Here is a 23,961-nt window from a genome sequence, read left to right as displayed (position 1 = left end):
TTATTGTGGCAACCGTATGTGAAGGCAACCGCTCCTGAACCTTTGGACGAGTCAGCGATACCGGAACTGAAACAAGCAAAGGTTCTGACGACTACCAGTGCTAAACCTACCGACCAGTTCAACAGGATGAGTCACTACCGCAAGCTGCTACGAGCTTGGGTGTATGTCCGGCGATTCTTAACTCCAAGACGCACTCACCCGCTGAGCACACCAATCACAGCAGATGAAGTGTTCGTTGCAGAAAGTGCGGTTATACGTATGCTACAGGAGGAAGTGTTTGGCGATCTTCTGCGCACTCTTCAGCACACGCCGGTCAAGCGCCACAATCTCAGCAACCTTGCACCGTTTGTGGCAGAAGATGGACTGATTCGAGTTGGAGGTCGCCTCAAATATTCTGTCATCCCTTACGATGGAAAACATAAGGTGCTCCTGCCAGAGAAGCACCACCTGACAGTTATCCTCCTCAGAAGACTCCACGAAGATCATTCCCACGTTGGCCCCAGCGGTTTGTTGGCCATCGTACGTGAACGGTATTGGCCACTGCGCGCGAAAACAGCAATCAAAAAGATCATTGCATCATGCCAACTTTGTGCTAAGCATCGTCCTGTCCTCGGCAGTCAACTAATGGGAAATCTTCCAGAACCACGCGTGAATCCGGCGCCTGTATTTTCCAAGGTAGGTGTTGACTACGCGGGACCCTTCCAGCTGAGATTGAGCCTTAGAAGTCCAAAGACATACGAGGCATACGTACTGGTGTTCATCTGTATGGCAGTCAAGGTAATTCACATGGAGTTGGTGTCAAGCTTGACAACTGAACATTTCATCGCTGCTCTACATCGTTTTGCCAGCCGTCGTGGATTTCCTAGTGACGTGTTTTCGGACAATGGGACGTCATTCGTGGGAGCGAACCACGAATTAGCAGCTCTACGAGAACTTTTCGAGGAAGAACAGCATCGGCGGAAGCTGGCGGAGTTTTGTTCGTCCAAGGGCATACGTTGGCACTTCATTCCCCCACGAAGCCCACACTTCGGGGGAGTGTGGGAAGCAGGTGTAAAATCCATGAAGTTCCACTTCAAACGAGTCATCGGTGAAACACGCTTAACATATGAGGAAATGACCACGTTTTTGGCACAAACGGAGGCAATATTAAACTCTCGTCCCTTGTGCCCACTTTCGGATGACCCGAACGATACTACGATACTAACGCCATCTCATTTCCTCATCGGTCGGTCGGCGGTGGCACTCCCGGAGCCTTCGTACACCGACGAGAAGGTAGGAAGACTCAGCAGATACGAGCACCTTCAGCAGATGATGCAACACTTGTGGGGAAGATGGTCATCCGAGTATCTTCACCACCTTCAGACAAGGCAGAAGTGGCACACTGGGGACGTCAAACACTTCAAGGTTGGTGCTCTAGTGCTGTTACTTGATGAGAATCTACCACCTCAACAGTGGCGTCGCGGTCGTATCATTGCGACACATCCAGGAGGAGATGGAGCAATACGAGTGGTCACCGTCAAGACTACATCTGGCGAGTTCAAACGGTCGGTGACAAAGATCGCAGTGCTGCCTTCGGTTGAGTCTGCTGACTCAACGGGGGGTGAATGAACGATTAGTTTTCTTTTGAACATTCGATGTTAAACTGTAAAGAAAAACACTTGAATTTGAAAATGAGATTTACCTCGGTGTAATTATATTTGATTGAAGTTTGGCCGTCTTGGCACCACTGTATCAAAGAGAGAGTGAGTTAATAAAGAAACATTGTACACGACGGTCATGTTTCATTTGCGGTCCGAAGTATAAACTCCATTCCTATCGCGTTTTAAGCTATCGTTGGACAGTCAATTTGAAGCGATTGAGGAGGACGATGATTTAGGAGGAAATTACTTCACTACGAACTGCAACTCCCGCCCGAGCTCCCGCCAGCACAATATTTATTTGGTAAACGTGTTTTAGTCGCCATCTTTTCACGAGTCTTTCATGGTATTTAAAGGTTTGATATATGCGTCATCTATATTTGAATCGTTTAAAAATAAAAAAAGCGTTTATGCGTTCACTGATTTTTTTCATCAAATATTTATTGTACGTGGATTTGCTAACTGAACACGACGAATCAGAACCGTCGTTTTTGGAATCGCCGTTCGAATCGCCGTTGGAATCGTCGTTCGATTGCAGAGCGAGACAGAAATCAAACTGACACATCGCTTTGACATATTTAACGTAGGAGCAACACGTGCGTGAGATTCTCTCTCTCGGTTGGTGTGGTTTGTTTTGATTCAATCTGACATATCTTTTATGCTGCTCATGCTGCCGATGCTGCCAGCTGATGGTGGCAAGGATGGAGGAGCATAGTCGGAGGGGTGCTCCAATGCGTTTTCGGAAGAATTCGTCGAGATAAAAAGTTTGCGTAATAAAAAGTATGGAAAATTTTAGTTTAAAAGTTCAGCATTAAACTTTTCAATGCGTTTTACATATATTATTTAACAGAGAATCAGTCTAGAGGTCGTTTAACGTAATAAGAGCATTAACATAAAAGTCTATAATTTTACAAGAACGCATTGAAACGCCCCTTGAAATTAAACGGCGATTTCCAACCAGCTCAAGCAAATTCCCTTGGAATTCATCTTCGAAGTAAAATCACAATATCAACGATCCCAAAGAATATTTATCTTCAAACATCATGCTGAGCAGCGCATCCTGCATTGATGGAAGGGCATCTTGTCTGCCGAAATTTCCTGACTTGCGACACGCAAGCGACACACAATTTCCACCCGCAGCAGGTCGAATTCGTCGCTCCTCCCGGAACACCTCGCAATCCAAGGGGTTGGTCACTCGGCACATTGTGCCCGGCACACATGCCGGCACATCTCGGCACACATGCCGGCACAATCCGGCACACATGGGCACAACATAGAAATCCAACTTTGCGGTATGGAATCAAACTGTCATTATACTTACGATTGCAAAAAATCCCTTCATACAGATTCTAGACAAGTGTTCTGGGTGGAATTTTGTCGGTAAACACCGACTAGACCAATAACATTCGCCAAAAATAGACAGGATTATAATTAGCGCAAAAACATTCTAAGAAAATATTCCACTGGGCACATTCGGCACACCTCCGGCACGTTCGGCACACTTCGGCACACACTGAAAAACAACCGGCACAGTTTAGGCACATATTGGCGCACGCTCAAAAATCACGGCACAAATGAAGTGTGCTGAATGACCAACCCCTTGTCGCAATCGCACACAGTCATGCGGGATCAAGTTTACGAATTCTGAAAAATAATTTGTATACAAGTTTGTATATGATGAAATACAACACAGAAACCAAAATGGAAGAATCATTCAAAACTTACCATTGTGTCTAGTCGCTTCAGGCACTTCAAATCTTTTATCAAGGCAAGTTTTCAGATTTTTTTCACTTAAGTTCACATAGTTGCTCACGGGGGATCTACAGGAAAGATTTTGTTTTTTTTTCACAACATTGCAAACTCCGACGTTCGTCGGTACTACGGATACCAATGTACGCTACTATTTGGCAAACTGCTAAATTTAATTAGCATACAGTAGAATGCACATGTGTGTATTGCGAAAATAAAATCATCAACCATTTGGGAAAAGGTCATTCCATATTGCCACCGTATCTCACAAGTTTTCATCGCTATATTATTTGACAATTTCTGCACAATATGACATACTGTTACAACTTGGTATGGGTTTCGTAGACCATTCTTTATGATCGAATGTTCAAGTTCCATAGTTTTCAACAGGAAAGCACCTGTTCCTTATACAGTAACAATAAGAGATGAAGGGAACATACTGTTTGGAGTGTAATACAAACTGTATTTTGCTATGCGGGAATGCCAACGGTCATTTTGATTTTTCTTTTTCATTTTCACGAACTTTCCTAATCCATAAATAATCGTGTACCGGTGTGTAGAGTTTGTGGCCCGGCGCAGCGGATGCATCAAAAATCGTCGACGTCCAAATCGTCGACTTCTATCGTTTTTATCGACTATCGTTCATTTCCGACTAGTTGCATTGGTATTAGTGACAACATGGAATTTGATAATCCAAAATAAAACGATCAATCGCGCACAAGCTGAAGCATCGTTCTTCAGGTGGTTCTCGCAGTACTGTTTATACGAAACTTTTACCGAGAATTATTACACGTTTTTATTTTGAATTTAATTTTTATACCTATTGCCTGTGAGGACAACAAATCCGAAGACGAGATGCTCGTGGTGATGCCGGACAAATTGACATACGGAGAGTCCGGAAGCTGCTTTCATGAATCCAGATTGTACCTCACATCGGTTGGCGAGCTGGAATTGGATTGGATCGTGGCTTTGATATCGAGCTGGACGACAATGTTGCCGCTTGGTGCGAGAGCTTCCCCGATAATTGTAAGACATTCAAGGGACCGCTGATTTGCCAGCGACTGCAGATATCCTATATGAACACGCGAAATCCATATAAGTGGTCACTGAATCTGTGTGCTGACTGTCCGGACCGTATAGCAATTAGCTGTCGTACACGGGTGAGTTTCATATACCTACTGATTCCTTAATTTGGAATACATAAAATGTGTTGATTTTCAGAGCAGGAGGAAATGCTGCCTAGTGTTCTGGTTAATTGTGGACTACGGTCTCGCGAGTTTTTTTATCCCGATAGTACAAAGTACGGGCGATAATTGCTCGAAAGCACAGAGGCTGGCAAGATTGCGTTTAGAACTGGATCTGTTAGATGGATTCGATGAGCACGACTGTGATGCCACTGTTTATGCAACACGATATCGATTGCGGAAGACTGCCTGAACATGGCCGTAATGTTGCAGAGGCTCGTCGTCGGGACACTGTTTCGGAAACAGAACGCGAACTGCAGCTGGAACTGGTGTGTCTGTTCCAACTTTAAGGAACAACCGGAGGCTATCCATTGGGCCTCCCCCAATCTTCCCCTACTTTGCTGTAAGTGTTAAATGGGAATAAAAAAACGACATTCAAGTTTTCTTTGACATGATTACAGGAGAAACCAGTAACTACTCGGCAAGACATCGAGGGCGAACAATGGGATGCCCGCGAGAGTGAACCCGCGCATGCGCTCCGGCTGGACGAATTCCAGGTTCATCTGGTGGACACGAAGGACAAAATTTCTCGCCATGCTATCGGAACTCAGCCGGCAGTCGGTGATTACCGACCTTAACCGGTGCAAACAAGATTTCCCACATTCAGCTGGCCACGTGGGACGATGTGTACATGATCCATATGCTGGTCAGCCAGCTGGAGCCGTCGGATTGAGCTACCTTGTTGAAGAATGTGTTCAACCAGGATTTTCTAAGCTGTCGTTGGCTACTTCCATCAATATTCCCATGTTCAGAAAGCAATGCTGTCTTTCAATGTGATGTAAGTATAGGAATAAATCCTCGAAGACATCGGCGATACACTAGGTGTTTGTTTTACACGGGGGATACCTATAGGTATACCGTGTAAAAAACTGAGGGAAATCTGAAAATATTGAAAATGTCCTCACCTTCAGATATCCGAGGATTGATTCAGAGAGTTCAGGCAGAAAGAGAGGGGATAATGTAGCAAGGGTGGGTTCTTGGGGTTAGTGTGGAGGGGGGCAAGGGATGATTGAAGGGTTTGGAGGAGAGAATGGAGTACTGGTTTTAAGGAGGGTTTCAGAGGATTTTTAGAAATGTTGAAGGTATAGACGAACGAAGCTTAAGATCAAGGAGACTGTCACGAAGTGTTCAAGAGTATATAAGGCTTTGTTTGGGTGGGACATAAGGTTCAGGAGTGTAGGGGTGTTCCAGGAAATTTTTATCAGATCTACATAGGTTTTCTATGGATTTTTGTTATCACTCTGCAGATGCGCAACATTCTATAGGTCTATGCAACATGGTTCATTAGAGAGTTATGTCCTTAAATGTTGAAGGTCCTCCATAAACTCTCGCGAATATAGGCATCAAGGTCTACAAGCGTAATCAACAGATTTTTTTTTACTTAATCATTTATTTAAGGCTCATGCGCCAACAGGCATAACGGAGCCGATTGCATTGTTCTTTAAAGAGAAAAATTCCAAAGATATTCTAGGTCCTCCAAGGACTTCCGCGAGTAAAGGTCTTAAGATCTACAAGGGTAATCGATAGATTATATACACCAGAGGTTCCCAAACATCTTTTAACAGAGAATTTTTATTATTTTCGAACAATTTTTAATTCAAACATTTAAATGCAAAATTGTGAAGAACTTTCAGTACCTTGTTTCCTCAAAATCCAATTAAAACTGAATTTCTTGGGTCAAAACGTGTTTTCAATAAAAAATGCTTTAATTTATCATAAATATTTGTTAGATTTCAAATGTCATATTTATTTATTAAACAAAGCAAACCAATATGTCAAAAATTTCTCCAGATAAAGCGAGCTGCTAATGCCTCATAATTCAAGAAAAAAAGACAGTAAAACTGTTGCAATGCTTTAATGATTTCGGGTACATTTAAATTATTTCACTGAATTTAAGGTTTTTAATTTTTGTTGAAATTACAAAATTTTCAAAAACGGTTTGTTAAGAAGGTAGTGTGGTAAATTTCAGCAAACTTAAGTACACAAATATAATGTTCAGGACTAGGCTGATGATAGATCATTCATTTCCATGCATTTGGTCATGATGTCTTGAGAAAAGCTTGAAGGTCTTTCCTTAACATAAATTTTGGATGACTATTAATTTCGTCCAACAATGGGGCACGTTCGGTGTAGTACTAGATTTGTAGTAATGAGCTGAATTTTTGTATGGTGAGAAGGTCAAGTCTCCGTTTCTGCAATAAAATGGTGCAAAAGCGTGGGTATTATGATTCCTTGCCTAATTTGATGCCGTTTGAGCAAAACTTTGGATAACTATATTATTTAAGTTGCAAGAAATGGAGAAAATAACAACACTGTTGCCCAAAGTTTTGCTCAAACAGCATCAAATTAGGCAAGGAATCATAATACCCACGCTTTTTGCACCATTTCATTGCAGAAACGGAGAATTGACCTTCTCACCATACTAAAATTCAGCTCATTACTTCAAATCTAGTACTTCACCGATCTGTCCTATTGAAAAAAAAGTGCCTTTGGTGCAAAAACTTTATAAAAAATTTCTGAATGTCGATCAAAAGTTACTTACCTTTTTCAAAATTTTCCATTAAAGACAAGGTATTTGGAGTACACAGCTCCAATAACATCATTTTCGAGATATGATTTACTTGCACATAACCAAAAATTTGCAGAAGTATTCTGTGATAGTGACGTTAGTAAAAAATGCCGTCCCGAAAAGCAGAATACAACATAAAGACTGGGAAGTTATTCTGGGTAATAGGATTTTTGAAATATTTACTTTCAGTTACCTACAAGCTGTTGGTAGAATCAAAAACTGAACTGGAGTATAGAAAATCCAATCATCTATTTTTGAATCTTAACCAAGAATTTGAATCTTAACCAAGAAACTCCGAGAAATTAAATATTTGATAAAAATCAAAATTTAAATTGTTTAAGAGGATACCAGAATTCCAAGAATATTCGAAGGTTGGTATAATTTTTGGAAAAATGCCGTGCAGCAATACTTCAAAGATCCATCAAATAAAAAAATACGTTCCGACATTGAATTATATTGTTTTGGTTCAAAACCCTGCGGCGCACCAGCGTAATGTTCACGGCGCACCGGGGCGCCTCGGCGCACAGTTTGGGAAGCACTGATATACACTATTCGTATCACTTGTGATACGTTGGAAATTTGTAATTATCTTAGTGTATATGATAGAATAAAACTCTAACAAGCAGTATCACAAGCAGATGGAGGTGATCATTGCGATACACAAACGTGAGAGTGTTTTGAGATATCGAAAAATCCTTAATAAAAGTCACGACACATGAATTTCTTTGCATTGGTTGACCAAAAATCATAAAAATTGTCAAAAAAATGTACATCCCCGCATGTCTGCAAGCTGAATTATTGTTATATTGTAGAGTAATAGCATTCATTAATGCTTACATACAGTTTTGGGATAATTGACCTATGATACTCACAAAATACAATTCATATGTCAAAAACATCACAATAGCATACACCAAGAAGCAAAAAGTGAGATAATTTGGCAAAATTTTGATGTTTCAGAATTACTTGCTAAGTGGATCTTTTTTGCTGTCATACCAAATTTTTAAGCAACTTTCTCAATATTATTAGAAATCACAATATTCTTCAAAAACCAAACATTTTTGAGCATAGATTACTAAAACAATGTAAAATTGATAAAGTGCATTCATTGAAAGATACATTTTATCATTTTTGCATGTAGTTTTTATAAAAAAAAATGTAATCACTATATGGTGTATCTTTTTTTGTGCCGGTCGCTGTAGTTGCCTTTGAGCTTTTGTCCTTTCAAAATTCTTTCTTTAGACGTAGTGTCCTAGTTGTTTTTTATTACAACCTTTCGACCTTTTGACCCACCGATCTGTCGACCTTTAGTCCTAGTTATATTTTCATGTCGACCTTTCGAGATTTTGACCACTTGTATTCTCGACCTTTTGTCCTAGTTATTTTTTTATTTCGACCTTTTGACCTTTCGACCTTATGACCTTCGAACTTTTGACCTTCGACCTTTTGTTCCATTGTTCAGATTTATACATCTTAAGGCCTTTATTCACGAGAGTTCTTGGATGACCTAGGATACCTTTGGATATTATAACTCTACAAAACTGTCTTCCATTGACAGGAGATAATGCCACATCAGTAATGTAACAACAATCCATTGATTACGCTTGTAGATCTTAATCCCATTACACGCATACGTTCTTGGATTACCTAGAACATTTATGGAAATCAGTTCTCTAAAGAACAAAACTCCAAGGGCCTGTATGATGTTACACCACATCCCTAATGTAACAACAATCCATTGGATTCACTTGTAGTTCTTCAGGCCTTTGCTCACGGAAGTTCTTGAATTACATAGATCATCTTCGGAAAATATTTCTTTGCAGAGCAATACTGCCGCCACTCGCATAACAGTCCCATCTTTGCTAGGTTTCCTATTCATATGGGACTGTTTTGCGAATGGGGGCAGAATACTCAATGGAGTTGTAGGATGATGCTTGTAGACCTTAAGGCCTTTACTCGCGGAAGTTCTTGGATCTTTGGAGATTCTCTACGGAACCATATTTGATCTCGGAAGTTCTTGGATGACCTAGAACATCTTTGGAAAGTAGTTCTCTCAGAACCATACTGCATGGACCTGTACTACCCCCACTCGCATAGCAGTCCCATATGAATAGAAAATCTAGCAAAGCTGGGACTGTTATGCGAGTGGGGGCGTAGGATGTTACACCGCATCAGTAATGTCGCCCAACATCAAGATACCGATTGTAGTAATTTTATAAGGGTGAACTCTTACGCTACAAGTATTTGGCAAATAAATAAATAACAGCCGAGGTAACAGCAATTCAGTTAATACGCTTGTAGATCTTAAGGCACTTACTCCCATTTCATCATTTTAGCACAGAGAACAGACATCCAGGCTAGAACAAATTTCGTTCAGAAACTTGTGTAAGGATTTGAATCCTTACTTGAGTAAGGTTGCAAACCAATATACGTCGAAAACACTAGCGCCGCCAAACGTCATATTGCCACAGTCAGTGGTGAATTGAAACATTTCAAGTGGTGAATAAAATTAGTATGAGAAACTCGCCGATTGCAGCGCCACCAGATTGCCACTTGTGTTGCCGATGAAATAATTCTTTACACACAATTCAGATTGCACTTGGATGTCTGTTCTCTGTGATTTTAGGAAGAGTTCCCTTCTAGATACTAAGTACGCGAGAAAGTTGAAAATATGTGTTAATTCGCGAATCCGTGTAAAAAAAAGTCCTTATTGTATTGCGCATTTCCCACCCCACTGGACCCCTTTCGCAGTTAGTATAAGTGCGGGATTGTGAATAAAACTGCGATTTTGCATCGAATCGTGTCGGTGTCTTCTGCGCACTTATGCATTACAAAGTGCTGAATAAGTGCGCAGAAGACACCGAAACGATTCGATGCAAAATCGCAGTTTTATTCACGATCCCGCACTTATACTAACTGCGAAAGAAGTCCAGTTGGGTGGGAACTGCGCAATATTAGATTTACAGCTTCTGTGGTGCCACGTCTAAAGCACGGTGTACAGAAGAAGGTGATATATTCCCGAAATCTGACAGCTTTTTGATGACGTAATTCAAATCGTTCATATGTGATCTAGTACTTCACACCAATTTGATCAATGCGAAAAACGGTAAGAACGACGTCACATTTACATCCAAAATAGATGTTTACAAAGGTTACTAGCCTGCCTTGTGATATTTATGCCGTGGTCTAAAGATTCGAGAGTTTCCGGTTTCCTTATCATAGTAGGGTGGAGTGGGGCAAGATAGGTCAGTACCGTTTTCAAGTGCATTACTTATGTTTTGATTACACAGCGCAACATTTTTTTGTCTCAAGAGCAAACTTATGTGTCTCCGAAGGATTTTGGGCCGCTGAATCCGAATCCGGGCTCAGATTTGCTCTAACACGTCACAATTTTGAGCTATACCTCAATTTATAGGGCAAAATATGTATGCAATTTTGTTTTTTTACAGCAAGCCATTAAGCAAGGAAATATTTTTTTTTAAGCAATCAAAAGGTTAATTGGTCAATTAACATCTAAATTAACGACTCATGCAAAATATTTCGTTTTACCTAATCAAATTTGATAGATTTTAGCATTTTATGTTAGTATGAAAACTTGCATGCAACTTTTGGAGGGTGACTTGTATGGGAAATATCGTACCTAACATAAATCGCTTAAAACTATCAAATTTGATTAGGAAAAACGAAATATTTTGCATGAGCCGTTAATTTAGATGTTAATTGACCAATTAACCTTTTGATTGCATAAAAAAATATTTCTTTGCTTAATGGCTTGCTGTCAAAAAAGCCCAAAATCGCATATTTTGCCCTATAAATTGAGGTATAGCTCAAAATTGTGACGTGTGAGAGCAAATCTGAGCCCGGATTCGGATTCAGCGGCCCAAAATCCTTCGGAGACACATAAGTTTGCTCTTGAGACAGACAAAAAGCAAATTTTTGTTACGCTGTGTTATTTATGTTGATAATTATGTTAGGCGACTAGCATAAATCTAAGAAAGTTAGGGGTATTTATTGGAAAATTATTCACTCTAATTGATCATAAAACAATAAAATATGTTTTGGTAATATTTCTTATGCGATACATTCCATACATTTCCTATATAAACGACCGCGGGGCAAGATGGATCACCTTAAATTTTAACGACCCGGCCACGTACATCATCCAGCCATCACAGAAAATAAACAATTGGTAGGTATAAAATTGACTGAGTAGGGGAGACTGAGGAGACTTGATCCCTGGGGAGACTTGTTCCCCCCATATTTGCTCGGGATCAGAAACATTTTTCCTCTAGCATATTTTTTTTTCAAAACTACCCCTGGACAAACGACTATGTTTTGGCTACAAGTGATTTCGATTGTACATTGTATTATTTTTTAACGGCTGATGGTTTGTTTTCAGTCCTTCAGAAATCTTTTAGGCGATTCCGAAAAAGCTCAATAACTTTGTGAAAATTGACCCAAATGGTGTCAAAATTTCACAGCACATAGTTTAAATAAAATACTTTCAAACTTATTTATCCAAATAAGGCTGTTGTTAACATATATTAATTAATTCAGCTTAGTATACACAACAGTGACATGGGGAGACTTGATCCCTCGAGGATTACACACACATTATACATGTGAAAAATAAAATTCTATTCGAAAGCCTCTATTTACTTGGAATTCTAGTCTATTCAACGATAAAATGTGTCAGATAATTATAACTTGACTACAAACCAAGAAAAGGGGGATCAAGTCTCCCCATTTTTAAAATCCGGCATATCTTTAAAATTTAAGGAAATCTTACAATTACAAACACTCCATATTCATCGGAAATACAGGAAAACTCGAAAAGAAAATGAATAGGAAGACTCTGGAATTATTTTCCCTTAAAAAAAAAAACCATGTGCTCAAAGGGGGATCAAGTGTCACCCATTTTTGAAAAATACATCATAAGACATGCCTCCATAAAAACACAGTTTTGAAAACTTTAACAATAATTTAAAGGCCTTCTGTTGTGTATAAACTTGCAATAGATGTTTACCTACCATTTTGTACGGAAATCGGATCTAGTTTATTGTTTTTCATCAAAGTTTCAGGTAAATTAAGAAAAAGGGATCAAGTCTCCCCAGTCTCCCCTAATAAATAGTGTGAACTGCCAAAAATAACAGTCCCTGCCTAACCTATAGAAACAAAGATTAAATATTATAATGAGGGAATTATAGATATAATAAATATTTTTTGAATGTAAAAGATGTGTAATTTCCGTTTCGTACAACAAACAATAAAATTGAAAGGATAGTTTATTGGAACTGTTTTATTTTTACTGTATGTCTCTCCAAATTGATGCTGACCGAAATGCTCGTATGTACTTAAATAAAATAATTCCCGCTCTTCTCGTGTCTGTTTGGGTTTCCCTGCGGTACTACTCCGACTACCAGTGGATTGTCTGTTTCGGCGGAACCGTCGAATCCATCGTAATACGAACGGTCCTGTAGAAACTCTCCTTCGATATCTTTGCCAGTAGTGATGGTTATCTGGTTAAATTGAAATCATGTGTTTAGTATTCTGAATATAATATGCACTTTAACATCTTACCTCTATTGCTGATCATTGATGCTATTGATCCTTGGAAGTTATCCGGTTTTCCGTTAGCAGGCATGTATCCCCGATTATACACAAATGCCAACAAAAGTTCTTCGGCAAACTGTGTATTAGCAGCAAGTTTACCGAAAGGACGTGATCGCACATCTGGCCGATTGATAATATTCCATTCAGAACCAATGATGGTGCAGAATTGGGACACTACCAAAGCGGGATAGCCGCAGAATTGGAGCACATTGTCCACAGCGTCTGGGAGTGTTTAATCATATCAAGCGTGATCAAAACGGATGCTTTTTTCTTTAGAAGTACATCGGCATCGACGTTTGGGTATCCATCCAACCGACCATCAGCATGGTGTTGCGTTCTACCTTGTGCAGACCTTTAAACAGTGTTACGTGTTTATGGGGGTTCTGCTAGTTCCAGAATGTCGTGGCAGATTCTTAATTTTAGCTCTGAAATAGTAAAAGGTAATGATAATTAATAAGCCGTTGAACGATATTGTAATTAAGATGATTTTTCCAATCTTGAAATTAGCTTAGGGTGCATTTAGTTATCATTATGCATTATATGAGTTCTTGTGTACTCCTAAGCCTGAAATAAGCTAGGGTAGGGCGGGGCAAGATGAGCACCCTTAGAATGAAGTGAAATTTATTAAAAGTAAACGCAATTTTTCAAAGTATCTCGCTGTAGTTCTTTTCTATATCATGTTTTCTAACACCCATAAACATAAAAAGATTCAAAATTCACAATAAAGATGATTATTTGGCTAAACAAAAAAGATGTTTTATGGTCAACTCGAACATACTGCGGGGCATGAAGAGCACCCCCACGGGCCAAAAAAGACACTTCATTTAAATCTTATTATTTACCAGTACATTGGTCTTCCAGTGATTTATATAGTAAATCATGTTTAAAGCTATAGTGTCACCAAAATGAAGTTTTTTTTCGATTATTATCAATTTTGCGGGTTTCTAATACTTGATTCAAAATGACCCAAAAAATAATCAACAGATCTTAAATGGCTTATTTTTTTTATTTACGCAACCGAATAGTTGCAGAGGATGTGGAAACCTGTGTTTAAGCATTATTGAGTGGATTACAATAATATCAAAATGTTTCCTAATTCCTATCAGGGGTGCTCATCTTGCGGCACTGTAGGAAAATAATTTAAACCGAATAAATTATATATATATATATTTTTTTTAATATTTTCTAATGTAAGCAAAAATGTTCTGAAGTAAGCTAGTAACAGGGTGGCCACACAAAATCAAAATTAAAATTCCCGCATTTTTCCCGACTTTTTCCCGCATAAATTTTGAATTTTCCCGACTTTGCTCTATATGCCTGTAGAGCTTGGAAAACATCAAAGAATCCAAACCTTTAAGTGATCAGTAAAACTTACTGAAATGTTTACAGTGTGATTATGATATTATCACAGCTATGCAACTTTTATAGGAGACTTTTAAATCATATCAAAACAAATTTACGTGTAACACATGCTTGAAATTTGCTCTTATGGAGGCCTTGTAACGTAAACCCATGTTTGAAGTTGTTTATGTCAGAATTCCCAAAAGATCTTTTGTGAACTCCTTAATAAATGCTTGATGAAATTCCAATAACCAATTTTGTAGGATAACTGAAGTAGGCTCAGTGTACCAGTTATGGCTATAGTACCCCAAATTCGCCATAGTTGATTTTCAACCTTTAAAGATACAAATCAACAAGAAAAAAATCGTGAACAATAGATCACGATCACAAAAGATGATTGCTATCATTCAAACTTCACAATTTGCTCAAGTTATGGTAGAAATAAATAATTTTCCTTAACTTTTCGGCCTCCTTGCACCCTATTTCGCCATAGTGTACCAGTTATGGCAACTCCCATAAGGAATGCATGTAAATAGTGCGAAGTGGAACCCAAATTAACAAATGTGTCCATAACTGGTACAGGGTTCCTATCATTGGCACACGCCGTAATAAATACTAAAAGTAGTTTTGGCTCCATTTCTATATTTTCCTGTAAAGTATTGAAACAAATAAATCATTTGACTTATTGTTTACATTCGTCGTTCTTCTTCTTGTTGTTGTAGAAATAGTTTTTCTTAGGTAGTGCGATAACTGGTACAGGCACCCTACTTATAATACCTTGTAGGGATTTTTTACGCTACCCCGGTAATTTTGGAGATGTGAATAATGAAATTCTTTTTGTATTCTAGAATACTTCATATAGGTATTTGTGGCACAATTTTCCCAAATGGAGTTACTGTTTCTAGTGAAAAACTTCGAGAAATTTCTTGACAAATTTGCAGGAAAAAGTTTATGTATAGCAAAAATACTGCTCTGTGCTATTATCTCACACAATCTGCACCCAACAAATTAGCAACTATATAATAGTTGAGTATATGAATAATTATTATAAAAATGAATTTCCGTAATATTTACATACAAGCTTATATACAAACCTCCAGATACAGAAATAATTCGAAAACCATTCATTTATACATGATTTTATATTTCGTTTATAGAATGTTTTTTTTTATCGAAGTAAACTGGGTTCTAAAGTTGCTTCTAAAAAAATATCACAACTTAGAGAAATTTCTGCTGGAGCTTCCTGAGTTATCAGGTAATTCTACAAAACTCTTGTGAAGAATTAGTTTGTGTTTGAGGAAATTGATGATAGGGCTGCGGTTAACTATGACAGCACTAGCACCGATTCAGTAGATTCATTTTTCTTAATTTTTTTGAAAATATCAGGGGATTTTCATAAAGTATTTTCCATTCATAAACGATTTCGAGCTAAATCCCTAATCCATGAAAAACAAAACTTTGACGTTTCTAACGTAGTTTGTGAGGCTGTTTTTAGATATTCCAGGAACAATTCAAAAGATATTTGGACTTAATTCCTAATCTAAAAAGCCTACATGGTAACTCGTAGATAATTTTTGGTGGAAACTGATAAGTAGTGGATACATCTTTTCAAAACATCAATGACGCAAAAATTGGAATTTAGCCAATCTTTAGTCGAATGTCTCTAAGAGTTAAACATGAATCGTGAACAGCCAGAATAGGGTAGCATTCAGACCATTGGATTAATCCTTCGAGTAACCCTTCATCAAAGGCTAACGTAAAAAATGGGCATACAATTCTTCTAGTTCATGGGGCGTTCTTCTATATTTTGAACTTATAGATTTCAGTAACGATTTTCGCCAGAAAAAAAACTACAGTAGTGCTTCTATCAATAGCCCCAAGGACATAAAGCCATTCTTCAGGAAATAAACCATAAATTCCTCTACAATTTTTGCAGTTCGGTCCTAAAATTCATATAAGCACCTTTTCATGTTTTCGATTGGTTACTTCTGAAACTCTTCAGGATTTATTTCATGAATATTTGCAGGCAATACTTTGAAAGATTACATTTTTTTTTGAAGATCCTGTTTTGTGGCTTCAAATTTGCAATTTATCTTCTTGTATTATGAAGTAAGGATAACCTCTAGAAATAAATTAATAAATTTACCCAGTAGCTTTAATAAAAGTTACATAGAAAACACAAAATTAATAAACAAAACGCCAAATTAATCTCCCACCTTTCCCAATCTCTTAGGCAACGCAAAACTAAAAACTCAATCCCTATTTCTTAAATCGCACCGTGTTTTATGAACGAGCACACATACTTTTGATCTGCTTATACATAGTTCTTGAAAATTTTCTACGATTTGAATAATATTTTCACTCTTAACGTTTTCAAATGTGGTCGTTTTGTGAGTAAATCCTAATACCTATGCTTCGCACCTTACTTCCATTGATACTTAGTAATGCTTTCATTCATTAAAAATTAAAATCAAACCAATAACTTATGTTGAAAACGAAAGCCAAAATTAAATAATGATGATAGTTTCAAAGCTAACGTTTGATCAATACATACATAGACGTATTTTTGACGCCAATGTAGATTGACACGACGAAAACTAATTACTTCGTTGACTTGCTGTGTTTTTTGTATGACAAAGTAGACATTTTGACGTTTTCGAATGTTGGCATTACATGAAGAGCGATAGACTGTGACATGCATCTATAGAAAATAAGGACTATTACTGTACTCTTCATGCTTGTGGACGAAAGACGTGGTCAAGTACAGTATAAAAACGCGTATCCTCAAAAATAAAAATGACAAACAACAACTATCTAACATTCCACTTAGACTTTCCTAATAGTACTGAATTAATGAATAACAAAACGAACAAAATAAGACAGTATTCCAGGAATTAAAAGGTCTTGATAAATATACGACAACTGACGACAAAATAAGAAAAATTATAGACCATACCACAAGCATAAACAAAAAGACAAGTACGAATTGTGTGTCTAGAACACGACATAGACAAATCCTGATAAATGACTACTTCATGACTGACTGACCAAATGAAAATTTTCCAATCTCCTACCGTAACTTTCTGAGTCAGTTTGCAACAGTGTCTTAATGGATGCCGGTATCCGCGTACGTCTGGTAAACTGCTTCTGAAAGATTACGTATTCTGTTCTATCTTCAAGTCTAGTGTAGAGGTTTCGACTCTATTCAGAGTGCAGCTAGAAACCTAGCAAAAAAAAAAATCTCAAGAAATTGCGTACAAACCATGGAATGAAAAAAACCAAAGATATAACAACCATATCTATCAATGAAATATCCCATTGATTTTAATTTTCCTAATTACCACCAGAGTTCCAGCTAAAATGAATTTCTCTGATAATTTCAGATTCGTTGACAGTAGACAGTAGTTCCTCGATAATATTCGACCAGGATTTCTCTACAAATTGCGTTGTGAAATATTGTGCGAAAAATCATAGAATCTGTTTCTGACAAAGTCCCGTGTACAATTTCCTACGGAAATCACAGACATTTCTTGTAAATATAATATTGAAAAATCTTGGAGGAGTATTTTTTGCATTTCTGCTAAAATCATTCAAAAGGTTTTGCTACCAAAATTCTTCTTTTTTGCGATATTCTTTACGTTTCTTTTAGATAAATTATTTTCATGCCAGGTAAAACGCAATTTTTCAAAATTGAGATGTATAATATGTGTGTGCCTAAATTTAAGATTAATCGTTGAATTAATTGTAAAGCTGTCATCCGGATAATCACTATCATACAAAAATCACTCTTAATTCAGAAACCAATGCTTATCATCAATTGTATGGATTTTGGAATTTCTGCGTGAGGCTTTGAAGGATTGAAGTATGATATAATTGTGAAAGTGAGTCAGGGTTTGAAGTGATTAAAGTGCTAAGTTTAGGTTTGAGTTTACAATCTGAAGGCGCTATAGCGAGTATACTCATCAATTAAAAAATTCCCGATCATAAACAAAATTCCCGACTTATTCCCGCATTTTTCCCGATGAATTTCAATTCCCGACTTTTTCCCGCATTTCCCGAATTTCCCGACTCTGTGGCCACCCTGTAGTAATGTTGGTTAATAACCAGAATTGTTTTTTTTTTTAATTTTGGAAAATTATCGATTTTTTTTGTTTTTATACGAGAGCATCTTTTTCTGAGCTACCTTGATTTTTAGAACAATATTTTGGTAGGGTGCGGGCACCGGTTTTGGCCAGTCTAAGGGAAATCATTTTTATAAAAATAACCAATAATCCAATGAAAACTACCAATGTGTCAAATGAAAGGTTTCGATATACACTTTATTAGAAAAATGCAGAAATCAGGCTAATACTTGATTTTTGTATTAAAAGTGGCACTGGCCAAAATAGAAGCCTTGCCGCAGTTTTGGCCATATTCTCAGCTTTGGTTTCTATTTTGGCCAATCACGTGTATTTCTTATGGGAGTGGCCAAATTAGAAGCACCCTGGCCAAAATAGATATATGGGAGCTGATTTTTTAAGGAAAATTATGTTTTTCTTCCAGTTTTCAATCAAAATGTATGGTTTCAACAGCTGCAATCATATTATTATATTAGAATCTACTAGTAAAAACTAAATTTATGCCAATTTAGATCGTTACAGGCTGAATACCGCACTATGGTCAAAACTCCGGGCTGGCCAAAACTGAAGCTTCTACCCAACCTAAAATCAATTTCAAAGAGATTTTTTGAAATCACCTTTTGACAGCTGGGCAACTATTTGACAGCTCCGCCCAGTACAAAATGCGACAAGGGGTGATTCGACAAATCGCTCCCATATGAAAATGAGATTATCTCAACACCGCTAAAGAAGCCAATTGTGGTAAAAAAATCGTTTCTGGCCTAAAAACCTTATTTTGTTCTGATTATTTCTTATGAGAAAATGCTAAAAATCCTCACTATTGACTAATTCGATGATATTTTTTAATTGTTTCGTTATGAAGTATCTTTTATTAAGTATACAAATCGGATGAACTTTATGTTAACGGGTTATGAAGTTTTTTAGACGAAATTCGCCATAAAAGTAGAAAAACAGAGGGGTGCTCATCTTGCACCGGGTGGCCATCTTGCCCCGTCCTACCCTAAACTTAGGATGCACATATCACCCGAGAGTGAATTCAGTTCAAATTGTGCATCATATGGAATCTAGTATACTCCTAAGCCTGAAATAAGCATAGGATGCACAAAATCATTCGAGAAGGTATTCGGTTAACCCTCGAACGATCGCGCTGTTGTGTTTTGTACAACACGTTGAAAAAATCTTGCTTTTTGTTCGAATGAGTGTAATCAGTTTCGTACCTTTTAATTCCGCTCTATGTTGCTTATCCTTTGACAGATACGCGTATCTGTCAAAGGATAAGCAACATAGGGCGGAATTAAAAGGTACGAAACTGATTACACTCATTCGAAGAGGGTATTCTGCTTAGAGGGTTCGAAAAGTCGGTACAAGATTGCTTTTTGTACTAAGCATTAGCGTGGTGCTGACGCAGGTAGTCAACCGCGCGAGTTACTTATGCCTCATACATAATCCAGTGTGCACTTTTGTTTGGAAAAAGCTTAGAATGGACAAAATCATTCAAGAATGCATTCAGGCCACATTATGCATCACATAGAATCTAGTATATACATGAGCCTGGAAAAAGCTTAGGATTGACAAAATCATTCGAGAATGCATTCAGGCCACATTATGCATCACATAGAATCTAGTGTACACCTAAACTTGGTAAAAGCTTAGGATTGACAACATCATTAAAGAATGCATTCAGGCCACATTATGCATCACATAGAATCTAGTGTATACATGAGCTTGGAAATAGCTTAGGATGGACAAAAGCATTCAAGATTGCATTCAGGTCACATTATGCATCACATAGAATCTAGTGTATACATGAGCTTGGAAATAGCTTTGTGTTGGAGTGCAATGGAATATGCGGAGTGCCCCTACCAAGCACGCCGCTGAGCTCGAGTTGGCAGCGTGAGCTACCACACTATGATGCCGTCGTTCCTGTATGTGCTTTTCATTCATGTTTGTCTTTTGATGTATATTGTTTACTTGTTGATAGTCAGTTAGAATAAAGATGTCGTTTTAGAATGTTTTATTGTAACGAGGCGCGTTTTAATTTGTTAAAATATCCGCGACTAATTATTGTGGTTTCGCGCCAAGTATTCGCGTTCGCGAGTTCGGCCACCTTGGGCCCGAAATCATAAAAGTGGCGACTTCGGAAGTGGAATTTTAGTGCGTTTTTTGCGCTGTAAAGTTCAGGCAAAACGTACCCCCCACGCAAGAGGAGGAGAATGTCGTCCGGAGACAATGGTCAGCCTAATCCGGTCGGTAATGGCCAACAATCGTTGGGAAACGGCGAAGCGATGCATCAGCAGCCGTTCATTCGTCCTCCGCAGCTTCAACAAGTGCCACCGAGACTGCCCCCGCCAAGTGATCCGTACATTCAGTGGTTTCAGCAGCAGCAACAGCAGTATGTGACGGAGCTGTTCCGACAGCAGCAGGAAGCCATTAGTCGGCAGCAGGAAGCTATGAACCAGCAGCAACAGATGTTCATGCACCAGCAGGAGCAGTTACTTCGCAGCATCATGACCTCGATCCATGTACAAGTGCCACCAAATCCGGAGGCGATACTGGACTCGCTTGCCAATAATGTGAAGGAGTTCAGGTATGATCCGGAGAGCAGTGTTACGTTCTCGGCATGGTACAAGCGATACGAGGACTTGTTTGAAAAGGATGCCAGTCGTCTCGACGAGAGTGCGAAGGTTCGTCTGCTCATGAGGAAGCTGGGAATGTCCGAGCACGAGCGGTATGTAAGCTTCATACTGCCAAAAGCTCCAAAGGACTTTTCATTTGCGGAAACCGTGAGGAAGCTTAACTCGCTGTTTGGTGCCTCGGAATCCGTCATCAGCCGCCGATATCGCTGTTTACAAATTGTGAAGCAGCCAACCGAAGATTACGTCACGTACGCTTGTCGCATTAACAAGTCGTGCGTTGAATTTGAGCTCACGAAGCTAACCGAAGAGCAATTTAAATGTTTAGTCTTCGTCTGCGGGCTGAAATCCGACCGTGATGCTGAGGTAAGGACACGCTTGCTGACTCGCATTGAAGAGCGAGATGATGTCACGCTGGAACAGATTTCCGAGGAGTGTCAGAGATTGGTTAACCTGCGGCATGACACGGAAATGATTGAGAATCCGGCGTCTGTGAACGCCATGCGATCGTGGAAGCAGTTCAAGAAGAGTCCTGCGAAGTTCAAGTCGAGTTCCAGTAGCGAGAAAAGAAGCGGAAATAGTGCCAGAAAACCAGAAGTGTTGTGTTGGTTGTGCGGAGCGCCGCACTATGCTAGAGACTGTTCATTCAGGAACCATAAGTGCAGTGATTGTTCGAGAACCGGCCACAAAGAAGGATACTGCCGGAGTGCCGAGAAAGTGAAAAGTGGACAGTTCAATCGGCGTAAAGGACACGTAGACTCGAAGGTAGTGACAGTGAATGCGTGCAGTGTACAGAAGCGTAGGAAGTTTGTGCCAGTAGTGATGAATGGAGAAACAGTGAGAATGCAGTTGGACACTGGCTCCGACGTCACCATTATTTCAAGCAGAACGTGGAAGAAAATCGGAAGTCCGCAGATGGATCCGTCATCGATAGTAGCGAAGGCCGCTACGGGGAAGCCGCTCGAACTGCTAGGTCAGTTTTCGTGCGACGTGAGCATCGGTGAGAAGAACAAGCGCAGCCTAATTCGAGTCTCCAAGGAAAACCTTCATCTCCTAGGGTCCGACACGATAGAAACGTTTGGATTGTGGTCGGTGCCCTTTGATACGATCTGTGGGAAAGTCAGCAGCGAGTCGACGTGCGCAGATGCGATGAAAGCGAAGTTTCCAGAGGTGTTTTCTGAGAAGTTGGGCCTCTGCTCGAAGGCGAAGGTGAAGCTGGACCTGAAGGCTGGTAAAACTCCAGTTTTTCGCCCAAAACGACCGGTTGCATATGCAATGTGCCAGGCTGTAAACGACGAATTAGACCGCTTGGAGCAAGATGGAATCATCTCACCTGTGGATTACTCAGACTGGGCGGCTCCAATCGTCGTGGTTCGCAAAGCGAATGGTTCGATTCGGATATGTGGCGATTATTCGACGGGTCTCAACGATGCCCTGCAGGCCAATCAGTACCCGCTGCCTCTGCCACAGGACATTTTTGCGAGTCTGGCAAACTGTACCGTGTTCAGCCAGATCGACTTGACCGATGCATTCCTGCAAGTAGAAGTCGACGAAGAATCACGGCAACTTCTAACGGTTAACACACATCGCGGCCTCTACCAATACAACCGGTTGCCGCCAGGTGTGAAAGCAGCGCCAGGAGCTTTTCAGCAAATAATTGATACGATGCTTGCTGGGCTGGAATGTGTAAGTGGGTATCTCGACGACGTGGTCGTCGGTGGAGTTGACGCAGAGGATCACAAGAAGAACCTGGAAGCAGTGCTGCAGCGGTTGAAGGAATTTGGATTCACGGTCAGAGCCGATAAGTGTACCTTCGGAAAGGAGCAAATCGGCTACTTAGGACTGCTGATGGATCGTCACGGGTTAAGGCCAGATCCAGCGAAGATTGAAACAATCCTGAAGCTTCCGGTTCCCACGGATGTTAGTGGCGTTCGTTCGTTTTTGGGCGCCATTAACTATTATGGAAAGTTCGTGCCGAATATGCGCTCTTTGAGGTTCCCACTCGACGAGTTGCTGAAGGATGGGGTCAAGTTCCAGTGGACAGCCGAGTGCCAGCAATCGTTCGATCGGTTTAAGGAGATTCTGAGCTCGGATCTCCTGTTAACACACTACGACCCGAGGCGTGAAATAATAGTGTCTGCGGACGCATCGTCGATTGGAGTAGGTGCCACTATAAGCCACAAGTTCCCTGATGGCTCAGTGAAGGTTGTACAGCATGCGGCACGGGCGTTAACGAAAGCGGAACAACGATACAGTCAGCCGGACCGTGAAGGACTGGCAATCATTTTTGCGGTGACCAAATTTCATAAAATGATCTTCGGTCGCAAGTTCCTACTCCAGACGGATCACGCACCCTTGCTGAGGATTTTTGGATCAAAGAAGGGGATCCCTGTCTATACCGCAAATCGTCTACAACGATGGGCGCTCACTCTGTTGTTGTATGACTTTGTCATCGAGTATGTTCCGACGGATAAATTTGGAAATGCCGACGTCCTTTCGAGGCTCATCGATAACCATGCGAAACCGGATGAAGACTATGTCATCGCCAGCGTAATCCTGGAAGAAGATATGAGGTCGGTAGTGAATGAAGCTTCTAATGTTATCCCGCTGAGTTTCAAGGTCATCGAAAAGGACACCCAATCGGACCCGAAGCTCCGAAAAGTGTATCGCTACCTACAAGACGGTTGGCCGGAGAAATCCAAAATTGTGGACCCAGAGATAGCGCGTTTCCATGCTTGCCAAGAATCGCTGAACACGGTAGGTGGATGCATTATGTTCGGAGAAAGACTGCTGATTCCTGAGAAACATCGAAACCGATGCCTGTTGCAGCTTCATCAGGGACATCCAGGCATCCAACGGATGAAGGCCATTGCTAGGAGTTTTGTATACTGGCCTTCCTTAGATGAGGAAATCGTTGCGTACGTCAAGTCCTGTAAACATTGTGCGTCTGTGGCAAAATCGCCGCCGCACTCGCCGCCTGTTCCATGGCCAAAGCCAACTGGTCCGTGGAAGCGGGTTCATGTAGACTATGCGGGACCGATAGATGGAGACTACTTT

The 23,961-nt window shown here is 39.8% G+C and overlaps 2 protein-coding genes and 2 long non-coding RNA genes across 5 annotated transcripts in view; 3 read left to right on the top strand and 1 right to left on the bottom strand.

Annotated features, from left to right (window-relative positions):
* Positions 1 to 23,961, top strand: part of LOC134288016 (uncharacterized) — a 286,653-nt gene that overhangs the window by 77,674 nt on the left and 185,018 nt on the right. The window lies entirely within an intron of this gene.
* Positions 3,970 to 7,580, top strand: LOC109426225 (uncharacterized). Of its 2 annotated transcripts, none has more exons than XR_009997689.1 (3): positions 3,970 to 4,546; positions 4,613 to 4,973; positions 5,032 to 7,580. It is a non-coding gene; the product is annotated as an uncharacterized LOC109426225 (long non-coding RNA). The 2 variants fall into 2 exon arrangements; XR_003892181.2 differs by having other exon boundaries at positions 4,608 to 4,973.
* Positions 20,485 to 23,767, top strand: LOC134288801 (uncharacterized protein K02A2.6-like). Its single transcript, XM_062854682.1, has 2 exons — positions 20,485 to 23,678; positions 23,734 to 23,767. Exons 1-2 carry the CDS (start codon positions 20,485 to 20,487, stop codon positions 23,765 to 23,767), a joined length of 3,228 nt encoding a protein of 1,075 aa, XP_062710666.1.
* The window catches only part of LOC115264005 (bridge-like lipid transfer protein family member 1), a 6,847-nt gene continuing 6,713 nt past the window's right edge, over positions 23,828 to 23,961 (bottom strand). Inside the window, exon 4 of the mRNA XM_062854681.1 lies at positions 23,828 to 23,902. Coding sequence (XP_062710665.1) covers positions 23,828 to 23,902 — 75 coding nt within the window. The remainder of the gene's footprint in view (positions 23,903 to 23,961) is intronic.

The sequence above is a fragment of the Aedes albopictus genome, chromosome 2, assembly GCF_035046485.1.
Source record: "Aedes albopictus strain Foshan chromosome 2, AalbF5, whole genome shotgun sequence".
NCBI lineage: Eukaryota > Metazoa > Arthropoda > Insecta > Diptera > Culicidae > Aedes > Aedes albopictus.
Note: the sequence above shows the minus strand (reverse complement) of the source record. Positions and strands in the feature narration are given on the sequence as shown.

Coding starts and splice junctions, on each gene's coding strand:
- LOC134288801 (XM_062854682.1), top strand. CDS start 20,485: ATGTCGTCCGGAGACAATGGTCAGCCTAATCCGGTCGGTAATGGCCAA. Junction 23,679..23,733: donor ACGGTAGGTGGATGCATTAT/GTTCGGAGAAAG, acceptor TGCCTGTTGCAG/CTTCATCAGGGACATCCAGG.